At 38.8% G+C, this 11,068-nt stretch overlaps 1 protein-coding gene and 1 long non-coding RNA gene across 7 annotated transcripts in view; one reads left to right on the plus strand and one right to left on the minus strand.

The window, feature by feature from the left end:
• Nucleotides 1-3,249, minus strand: part of LOC131104949 (uncharacterized) — a 65,666-nt gene extending 62,417 nt beyond the window's left edge. For all 3 annotated transcript variants that reach the window (XR_013629858.1, XR_009119854.2, XR_009119855.2), the window contains exons 1-2: nucleotides 3,104-3,249; nucleotides 749-903 (exon numbers count right to left, since the gene is read on the minus strand). This is a non-coding gene — a long non-coding RNA (uncharacterized LOC131104949). The remainder of the gene's footprint in view (nucleotides 1-748; nucleotides 904-3,103) is intronic.
• The window catches only part of LOC131104945 (synaptotagmin-2-like), a 57,858-nt gene extending 52,083 nt beyond the window's left edge, over nucleotides 1-5,775 (plus strand). For 3 of the 4 annotated variants that reach the window (XM_058052657.2, XM_058052656.2, XM_058052659.2), the window contains 6 exons: nucleotides 855-992; nucleotides 1,191-1,358; nucleotides 1,795-1,962; nucleotides 3,462-3,579; nucleotides 3,807-3,940; nucleotides 5,354-5,775. In XM_058052657.2, coding sequence (XP_057908640.1) covers nucleotides 855-992; nucleotides 1,191-1,358; nucleotides 1,795-1,962; nucleotides 3,462-3,579; nucleotides 3,807-3,940; nucleotides 5,354-5,569 — 942 coding nt within the window. In that variant the 3' untranslated portion in view covers nucleotides 5,570-5,775. The remainder of the gene's footprint in view (nucleotides 1-854; nucleotides 993-1,190; nucleotides 1,359-1,794; nucleotides 1,963-3,461; nucleotides 3,580-3,806; nucleotides 3,941-5,353) is intronic. The other variant, XM_058052660.2, reaches the window with a different exon arrangement.
• The last annotated feature ends 5,293 nt before the right edge of the window (nucleotides 5,776-11,068 follow it).

The raw sequence follows: 11,068 nt of genomic DNA on the forward strand, positions 1-11,068 counted from the left end.
CTAATGTAATGTAATGTTAATATTACTGACTTCTAGTGACCGGAATACTACATAGGAATTGTTTTGCAATAATAGTAGTCCATAGTCAAACACAAAACCGTGGTCATTTATGAATTAATTGATTTTTGAAAAACCTAGTTAGAGGGAGGGAGCGATGTATGACTGTATTTATATTGTACATTATTACTAACTTAGGGTGAATGAGATGTGATTTCTGTGGGGAAAAAATGCCTATTTTCAGAAAGAGAAAAAAATAATATGTATGAATTATAATTTTTGGCCAAACATTTGCGGACTGGGAATGCCGACTCACGAATGTGCGAGAATCTACAGAACATATTTTGTATGTTTGCACTATTGCAGTGTGGAAGTCACTTTTTAAGCTTGTTTTATTGTATACAATGACTGTATAATAGAGTGAACATGCAAACTGTTTACATGTTAGTGCATGACTGTTATATTACACTTGATTTATTTCTGTACTATCCAGTATTACCTCCCCTGTGACTCTTCTATGTTATTTTTTCTCCCTGTATTGATCTCTACGACTATTTTGTAGTTCAGGACAACTTTACTGCCTCATTTTTAAATAGTCACTTCATAAAAAAAAAAAAAAAAAAACAGCAAATGGCGTCACCCAAGAAATAGTGAAATCAAGTCAGGTTGCAACCGTGGTCATCGATGAACAGATTGCACTAGTAACACCTGCGTGTATGGGGGTAAGTGTCAGGTAGGTGCTGTGACTAACCTGGCTGCTGACGGTCGAGGGTTGTTGAATCAGCACGGCGGCAGACGCAAAACCGTTTGTTCATTCTTTGCCTCTGCTGCCTTCCCCACCCCCTGTGTCTTTGCAGAAACAACAGGATGACGATGACGAAGAAGATGATATCGAACCCGGACTGACTGGAGATGAGAAAGAAGAGGAGGTTAAGGAGAAAGAGAAGCTTGGGAAGCTGCAGTACTCCATTGATTACGACTTTCAGGAGAACAAGGCAAGAACACAATCAGTCAGCAACAACATTCTGTCTGGTTTAACAACTTGGTAAATGCTGTTCAATAGTACACAATACATTCTTATTGTATTTGTGCAGCGCCTTCCTTCCTTTGGCCTGATATTTGTTGCTGATAGCTAAAAAGAAAAAAGAACACCCCCCACACTGACTTTTTATCACATGTATCAAATTCCCTAGCTGACAGTGGGAATCCTACAAGCCGCTGATCTCCTCTCTATGGACAGCGGTGGCACTTCTGACCCGTACGTCAAGGTCTTTGTGCTCCCCGACAAGAAGAAGAAGTTTGACACGAAGGTTCACAAGAAAACACTGAATCCTGTCTTCAATGAGACTTTTACCTTCAAGGTAAGCCATGACAGCCTGTATTCCCGTAAGTTCTCATTACTATTTAAAGTGACATCTTCACATCAAGTTTGACCAGCCTCACGCGCCAGGTATGGACTGTCTGCATCGCTTGCCTTTGAGAGCTTAGTGCCTGCTTAGCTCCTTTTTCCACAACTTTCATGTACCGGTGATAAAAGGCTGGAGACATTTTGAAGGTGGCCGACAAGGAGAATGTTGGGTGAGAATCAAATTAAAGGAGAGGGCCACCTTTGGTGGCTGCTGACACAGCTCGATGAAACAATTCAAACAGCTTGTCAAAGTCAGGTCAGGTCTGCTGAAATAGTGTGAAAATTGTCACAGCTATTATTATTGTTGTGGTCCACATTCATAATATGTGGAAGTATGCTATAAATCTGTGCCTTTAATTACAAAATTGAGATTGATTCCTGTTTTTTAGATTCCATTCCAAGAGATGGGAGGAAAGACTCTGGTCATGTCCGTCTATGACTTTGATCGCTTCTCCAAACATGATGTCATCGGCGAGATTAAAATACCCATGAACACCCTTGACCTGGCAAAGCCAATCGAAGAGTGGCGAGACTTGGACAGTGCAGACCAAGAAGAGGTAATAGAACGGAGAAGGAAAGTGTTACCCTGCAGCATTATTGCTCTGATAGCTACTAGCCTGCTTCAATTGCAGTTTTTCTGGATTTATGAGGCACACATGGCCATTTGAATTTGCTTTAAAATAAGACATTTTCTAATGATACTATATAAAGGTTTAAAGAATGAAAGGTATGGTTGGATGACAGCCATGACCTCAATACCAGCAAAAACATTTGGGAGAAAGGCCCTTAATTTCAGTGACCTCTGACATAAATGTTCTTCTAAAAGAACAGACATAAATTTCCTTAGACAATCTAAAATCTTAATTCATTTTCTACCACTTATCCTCACGAGGGTCTTGTCAAACGTCATTTGCTCTGTTGCCAAGCTACCGTTTTGAAGCACATCTGCCATGCAATGTTTAATGTCTCTCAAGAGACCATTTTTTTTTTTTTATATACTGCGTTACATTTTCTTTAACTCACTTAACCCCAGCCATTTTCCATAAGCCGTCCCTCTCAGTACCAGCCATTTTTTGATATTTTGACTGATTTTTCAAGGCACACACAATATTATGTTATAAGGCTATATAGACATGGTATAGTAAATACCAAAAAGTGAGTTTCTACCTTTTTCCGTTCTTTAGTAATCAGCAGTGGAAGAAGTTTCAGCAAAATATTAGTTCTCAACAAAAAAGGGAGAAAAACAGCCTTTCGTGAAAACATTCTAGCATAACTTTCACTTTGACACAAATGTAAGTTATGTAACCAGAATATATAAAACGATGCCACAACATTAAAAAAAATGACTGAGCATTTTTTTTTTTTTTACAAATGTAACACCATCAACTATTTACTATTTTCACAAAAATAGCAGGCAGAGTTCTTATAAAATACACTTCTGCCACCTTATGGCTGTTTTCAGGCTTAAAACTGCACAAAACATGCTCTCTTCTATTGTGGAGTTGCATCATCACTTCGTTTTGCCTCAAGCACAAAAAAAAAACACGTATAAATACGTCTTTGGTAGCGAATGAGTTCATGAGGAATAAGGAGAATTCTGTCACGTTTAGGCATGCTTGTGACCCCGGGATGCAGACATAGGGGCGTAGTGCAGGTAAAGTATTTATACAACCACAAGTAGTAGTTGCAGCAACTCACAATAGGGCGAGCTTCCTTCCAAAAAGGGAAAAATCGATATTGTAGCAGTTAGCATCACAACGTATAAGCAGACATTCGTCCAAAGCCAACCAAATATTCACAATGAACCAGCAAATGAGTCAAGCCACACTCTGAAGAAGCCAACTAATTACAAATTGCCACCAGCTGGGACTTGCAGCTTTCATGGAAAAAATAAGTAAAGGTGACTGCAAATAGTAAAAAAACAGGAAGTGCTTGCAAAATAAAACAGGAAATAGGGAGAACACTAAAAAATCCTTTTGTTTTAAATGTAATGACAGCTGCATTTACCTTTAAAAAGGCATCCATAACTTTATCTCAGTTTTTATTTTTGTAACAGCCGGAGAAACTGGGTGACATTTGCATCTCTCTGCGTTATGTCCCCACTGCTGGTAAACTCACAATCTGTATTCTGGAAGCCAAGAACCTGAAGAAAATGGACGTGGGTGGTCTTTCAGGTATGCAAAATTCAATTCAACCACATTTAATATTTTCAAGGTTTCACAAGTATTGCAGTGTACATCAACCTTTGGCCATAGCCGTTAGGTCAGCAGCCCTCCACTCATGTTCTGATTCTGCGGTACCCACAATGCAGCACCACCAAGTTCAGCTGTGGCACCATCTGTTGGTACATCACAGCATTGCAGCCCAAGTAGGCATGCGCGTCATGTTTGTCCTCTTTCAGATCCCTATGTGAAGATTAACCTGCTGCAGAACGGAAAGAGGCTGAAGAAGAAGAAGACGACAGTGAAGAAGAACACACTGAATCCTTACTACAATGAGTCATTCAGCTTTGAGATTCCTCTTGAGCAAATGCAGGTAAGAACACGATGATTTCAAAGCATTCAAATGTATAAACAGCGTAATTGAAAATAAGCAGGTAAGTACAGGCCTCACGGTGGCCAAGTGGTTAGCATGTAAGCCAGACAGTCAGGAGATCGTTCGAATCTCCGCGCTTGGGTTTTCTTCGAGTACTCTGATTTCCTCCCCCATTCCTAAAACATGCATGTTCGGTTAATTGGCGACTCCAAATTGTCCATAAGTATGAATGTGAAAATTAATGGGTATTTGTCTATATGTACCCTGTGATTGGACAGTGAGTAAGTACAGTAATTAATTGATATTGTTGTTAATTGGTTCCAGGACCGACCATAAATTATAATTCCTTATTTATAAATCAGATATTTACATAGTTAAAACAGCCTCCTAAATATGTGTTTTAACATTATTAGAGCCCTTTAAACATAAAATAACACCCCTATAGTATATAAATCTGTTGCCTAGTGGAGCAGAGTAGCAGAATCAGCCTTTACTTATCACTTACACAGCAACCATCTGTCTATACATACATACAAACAAAACATACTAAAGACAGGACAGGATGATAGGGCAGTAGAGGAGGAAGAGGGGAGGGGAAAAAAACGACAATTTCCAAACAAAACTCTAAACTCCTATGGGGAGTACAGTGTTAAAAAATCTCTGCATATAGTACATCGGCACAAATAATGACACTTTTACACAACATGAACACAAGACTTGCACCAGGGGAGAGGGAAGAGGAGGTGATCCCAGCATGGCCAGCAGCCAGCTATAGCAAATGCAGCCATAAACAGCTAGAACTGTGGTCCCTGTCTCGCCAGCACTGGGAGGGGGGGGCTGTATAGCATGTTTGTAATGCATCTTCTGAATGCCTTACGTTTATTTGTATTTTAGTTAATTCAGCCATTTTTATAAAATGTTTAAATTAGGCAAAAAATAATAAAAAATTGCTTCAATGTAGATTTTTTTTTACTAATAATAGACCATATTCATCCATTAAACAGTATAATTTATTAACTACTTTTTTCATGTCAGTCATGAAATTTGAACCAAAGTGAGGAATGACTGTACTGTTCATTGATTCATTTTGTACCGCTTTTTCCTCACGAGGGTCGCGGGGGTGCTGGAGCCTATCCCAGACAAACAACCATTCACACTCACATTCATACCTATGGACAATTTGGAGTCACCAATTAACCTAGCATGTTTTTGGAATGTGGGAGGAAACCGGAGTACCCGGAGAAAACCCACGCATGCACGGGGAGAACATTGGACAATTGAACCCTGGTCTCCTCGCTGTGAGGTCTGCGCGCTAACCACTAGTCCACCGTGTCGCCCTGTTACGTGTCCAGGTATTTGTAAATAAGTTTTTTTTGGATTTGGTTGTAATAGTTTCTCCTTTGTATTTACCAGAAAATCCAAGCTGTGATCACAGTCCTAGATTACGACAAAATTGGCAAGAACGACGCCATCGGGAAGATCTGGGTAGGCAGCAAGTCCACCGGTGCAGGGCTGAAACACTGGTCCGACATGTTGGCCAACCCACGACGTCCCATCGCCCAATGGCATCCCCTGCAGCCAGAGGAAGAGGTGGATGGCGCCCTCGCGGCCCTGACTGCCAAGAAGTAAACTCCCTCCAATGATACCCAACCCCACACCTCCTTACACGTTTCCCATCATTCTCGCAGGTCTCTGTATATTTCGGACCCCCCTACCGCCCTGCCCCCATCTTTCAAAAGATCCATACATAACAGTTCATCATGATGCCAAATAGAGCTTAAAAAAAGCATCATGTTATATAAAATAATGTCATTGGAGAAAAAAAAAGATGACAAGTTACAGGATGGACAGATACTCTGTTGATTTCCTTTAGATCTATTTTTGTATTGAGGTTGTAGTTCTGTTACTGAAAGTGCAGCGTCGACTATAAAGACCAGTTAGAGCGCTTAACGGGAATCTGGTGTACGAGGGGAAATAAACATCCAGTCATCTATATTATACCCCCCCCTTTCCCCTTATAGTGACACAGTCTGCTTAGCATAGTGCTTAATAATAAAAAATGCTTTATACTGCCATATGATAGAGGAATAACACAAGCAGGTCCATTCCTTGGGTGTATTGTGCACTACGCTCCACACCTGCCACTTATCTTACTCGGCCATTCTGTTAGTACATTCCTAGAGTTGGGTAGCCAGTAGTGGTAGCTACATATCATGTTACCCACATGACACACTGCCTTTTCGATCAGTTCACCTTTTTTTGGCCATCATCTCAGGAATACTGAGAGGAGACTCCACAATTTATGTTCTGCACGAGTTGTTCGGGTCAAAACACGGTTTGTTAGTCAAGTGAGGGATTTTGAGCTTGAAGGATGAAGGAGAATTTGTATTTTTGTGTGTCCTTGACTGTGCGAAAACATCAAATCAAGGGGATATATCCAAGAGACTGACTCCAGCCACCAAATGATGTGATATTTACAAGGTGTCGGTGACTGCCTGCCGTCCACCATCTCCTGTTCCCGACGACGCCACATCTCACTTGTTCAGTGCTACTGCCATTAATCATGGACTCCACACACACACACACACACACACACACACACACACACACGTCTTACAGTCATAAAGGAGACAAGCCTTCCAAGTATCAAAATAAGCAATTCTCAACTACCAGGGACGCCTTCCACTTTGTGGTGTTGTTCTCTTCATTTTTCACATTTTACATTTAATTTACTTTACTTTCATTCCTCAAGCACTTTAACTCAAAACGGTACATCTAAAACATTCTTTAAAACAAAAAGAGCTTTAATTATTTATTTGAAAAATAATTATGTGACAATTGATGGGAGTTGATTGTGTGTGCTTTTTCGAATTGCTACTGGTTTTTTGTGTATCTCGCAGTTGTTTGGTTTGACAATGGATTGCAAAGACAACATCTCAAGCAGTTGAATTTAATTGCACTAACAGGGATTTTTTGTTTCTTTTCAGCAGTATGCTGCACTTACTTTGGGGGAGGGGTTAAATGTTTTATTTTTTTTTTATTTATTTTTTTTTTATTGATGAGATATCTCATGACCGAATCGTACGTTGTGGAATAAATTGATAAACATCAACACATGTATAGCGACACTTGCAAAAAATTCCGTCGACTTGTGCTTAGTCGACATGAATCAAAAGCAATTTGGAATTGAACAAATGTTTCGCAGATTTCGTTCTCTCTTTTTTTCGTGTTGACAACACTCGAAAAAAAAAAAAAAAAAGGCGACATGGAAGCAAGGGAGCAACCTGTTGGTGTAGTTTTGCCTATATACATAGTTCATCCACGTTGATACTGCATGTTTATACAAAAATACTGTACATAAGAGCATGTTTTAGAGATGGAGCAAAAATATCTAGTGTACTTAAATGGGTGTCATTTGTCATTTTATTAACACAACAACAGCAACAACAACAACAAAAAAAAGATGCACTGTATATTTTCTAAATGAAACAAATGTGTATTTATTTTCCATGAGGGTCATTAGAGAGAATGTCATCCAGAGAGAATGTCATCCAGATGTTGGAGTGATACTACTACTAATTCCCATAGGAACATTTCCACGCCTGAAATTCTTAAGCAAGTGTGTTGTCCAGTACCGTGTGTGAGTTTCATGTAGGATGAAAATGTAGCCGCATGCTTGCTGTCTTAACTCCCCTTGTGGTTTGAGTAATTCTAATTCTTTTGTTTTATGTTCAACAATACTGCCATATCTGTGTTTTTTTTCTGTATGGAACAAGGCTCTCCAAGTCTTCAAGTCCATAGTTTCCTTTAAAAAAAAACTGCAGTGTCATTGTAAATTATTATAATAATATCAAAGTAAAAATGAATAGATGTCTTGCAGTAGTTGTGCCAATGACTGATCCATGATAAAGTTAGTTGGGTCATTTTTTTTCCTTCAGCGGGGCCAAAATAATGAAACATTCCATTTAACACAAATGACTTGGAATCCCTTTTTCCCTACGCTTTGTTTACTTTTTTTTATGATTGTTTTTGAACTTCATAGTGATGTCTTTTACTGTGTTTTATTCTAGAATATGTGTATACAATATAAATGCTAAAAGCCATAAAACTCAAGCACTAACTCTTTAGAGCTCAGCTGAGCAGATAGATTTGTTGTATAAGAAAAAAAAAGTCATTTTCTTGGCCATGTTTGTTCTATCATTGCATTTAGAGATTAATTTAACAGATATGTGAGCATCCGGAACACTTTCTTTGGGCGTGTGTGTATTTTTTTTTTTTACTTTGTTAGTCTGACTGTATTCATTATCAATGTAAAGTCACAATGAAGTCCTTAATAAGTCCGCCATATTGATGAATAGAGTGTTTTGCTTTTTGGGGTGAGTGCAATTTATCAACCAAACCGGGTTTGTTGGCTTTTTAGCTTAGCATAGTTTTGACTAATACTGCTAAAAAAAAAAATATATATATATATATATATATATAGAGGGCTGAATTTGGGGGTTAAACTTTTACAAAATTGCTATTACCTTAGCTTAGCATAGATGTTAGCAATGCTGTTTCTAGCAGCTGACCAAGAACTTAGCGTATTTGTGACAGCGACACAGCAAAAGGTCATAGCATTACCACTTGGGATGAAAGTTAGCTTAGCATATGTTGCTAACCACTGTAAAAAAATAAAAATAAAAAGTCACAGACTTGACAGGAAACGGTTAGCTGAATTCAGCTAACAGTACACGATCAGGAAAGTTGCTAATGTAGCATATGCAGAGTCAATTATGACACATGTACAACCCTTTACAAGAGGTTAGCTTAGCATAGTAAACTGCTAATATTGTCAAAATTGCAAGCAGAAGCCAGATAACTTACTTTTAGCTAGTAGTGCTATCCCGGTTCAGTTCAAAGTACGGGAAGACTGCGGGAAGACTCCTTGGCTACACAGTTGTAGCTAACAAAACTATTTTTGGCAAACGTAACAATACAAGCACATCGAGATTTGTACTCACTGCTACAGTTATTGGATTGCTGAGGATCTTTGGGCAAGTTTTTGTTTGAATTCATGGGACCTAACAGGAGAAACAATCAACTTCATTCCAGTTCTATAAAAATGTGCGACACAGCAAAAGGTCATAGCATTACCATTTGGGATGAAAGTTATCTTAGCTTAGCATATGTTGCTAACCACTGTAAAAAAAATAAAAATAAATAAAAAGTCACAGACTTGACAGGAAACGGTTAGCTGAATTCAGCTAACAATACACGATCAGGAAAGTTGCTAATGTAGCATATGCAGAGTCAATTATGACACATGTACAACCCTTTACAAGAGGTTAGCTTAGCATAGTAAACTGCTAATATTGTCAAAATTGCAAGCAGAAGCCAGATAACCTACTTTTAGCTAGTAGTGCTATTCCGGTTCAGTTCGAAGTACGGGAAGACTGCGGGAAGACTCCTTGGCTACACAGTTGTAGCTAGCAAAACTATTTTTGGCAAACGTAACAATACAAGCACATCGAGATTTGTACTCACTGCTACAGTTATTGGATTTCTGAGGATCTTTGGGCAAGTTTTTGTTTGAATTCATGGGACCTAACAGGAGAAACAATCAACTTCATTCCAGTTCTATAAAAATGTGCGGCACAGCAAAAAGTCATAGCATTACCATTTGGGATGAAAGTTATCTTAGCTTAGCATATGTTGCTAACCACTGTAAAAAAAAATAAAAAGTCACAGACTTGACACGAAACGGTTAGCTGAATTTAGCTAACAGTACACGATCAGGAAAGTTGCTAATGTAGCATATGCAGAGTCAATTATGACACATGTACAACCCTTTACAAGAGGTTAGCTTAGCATAGTAAACTGCTAATATTGTCAAAATTGCAAGCAGAAGCCAGATAACTTACTTTTAGCTAGTAGTGCTATTCCGGTTCAGTTCAAAGTACGGGAAGACTGCGGGAAGACTCCTTGGCTACACAGTTGTAGCTAGCAAAAACTATTTTTGGCAAACGTAATAATACAAGCACATCGAGATTTGTACTCACTGCTACAGTTATTGGATTGCTGAGGATCTTTGGGCAAGTTTTTGTTTGAATTCATGGGACCTAACAGGAGAAACAATCAACTTCATTCCAGTTCTATAAAAACGTTTGGTTGGAACACACTTTTTGCACAATTGTATTGCTTTTCGGAAAGAAATTCTGGGATTTAAAAAGGGAAAACATCCACTTAATCTCTTTACTTTTGTCAAAAAGTAAGGAAAAGTGCAATCAGGTTTTTTTTTTTTCTTTTTCTGATGTATTCTTCACATGTAGCGTCTCTATGTGCATCAACGGCAGGCATTTGTCTCTCTAAATGTTGTGTCTTTGTTCGGTTTATGTGTCTTTATGACACATGGAGCTCCTCCTCCAAATTCTGCTTTTGCTGGTCTTCATGTTTTACAACATGGACTTAGTGTATACTGCCAAATTCCTGTACCTGACCCTTCTTTTCAACCTTTCATTCCAGATGTTCTCAAGAGTTCCCTCTCCTTCCCCTGTCCCCCTTTTTCATTTACTTTCTCTTCTCCATCCTCTTGGAAAGCATTGGATCGGAGGACAGTCAGGATGTGTCCTCTAGCTGTGTTCTTTGTGTCTCGTGTTGTGGTTGCGCGTGTTCATGTCAGTACTTGTGCCTACTGTGGATCGCATGCTTTAGCCCTTGACTGGACACAAACGTTGCTCACAAACTCCTTTTGACCCTGATGTGGACAAATGTCGGGGATCCTTATAACGTTATCAAGGGAGCCAAATAACTTATTACAAAATTTATCATATGTGTTACCAGTTCTGTACAAAAAAACAAATAGGAAATAAAGAACTTTTAATTACCGTGATGGTTTTGTGTCCAATGTGTTGCATGATTGCGGATGTTCACTTTGTGTCACGCAGACAAACAACAGCTGGTTCAATACTTTAGAGTTTAATGATCAATGTGGACACATCAACATGTTTAAATAGAAAGTACTACCTCATACGCGCCAATGAACAATGGAGTTATTTTCACTTTCACAACCATGTATTAGTATTACCCGATTTACGATAATTTCCCTCTCGGTATGATCAATAATTGCAAAAATCCCATAATGTACGA

Source organism: Doryrhamphus excisus, linkage group LG15, assembly GCF_037039965.1.
Source record: "Doryrhamphus excisus strain RoL-2023G ecotype Guam linkage group LG15, RoL_Dexc_Guam_v1.1, whole genome shotgun sequence".
In the NCBI taxonomy this organism is placed as follows: Eukaryota; Metazoa; Chordata; class Actinopteri; order Syngnathiformes; family Syngnathidae; genus Doryrhamphus; species Doryrhamphus excisus.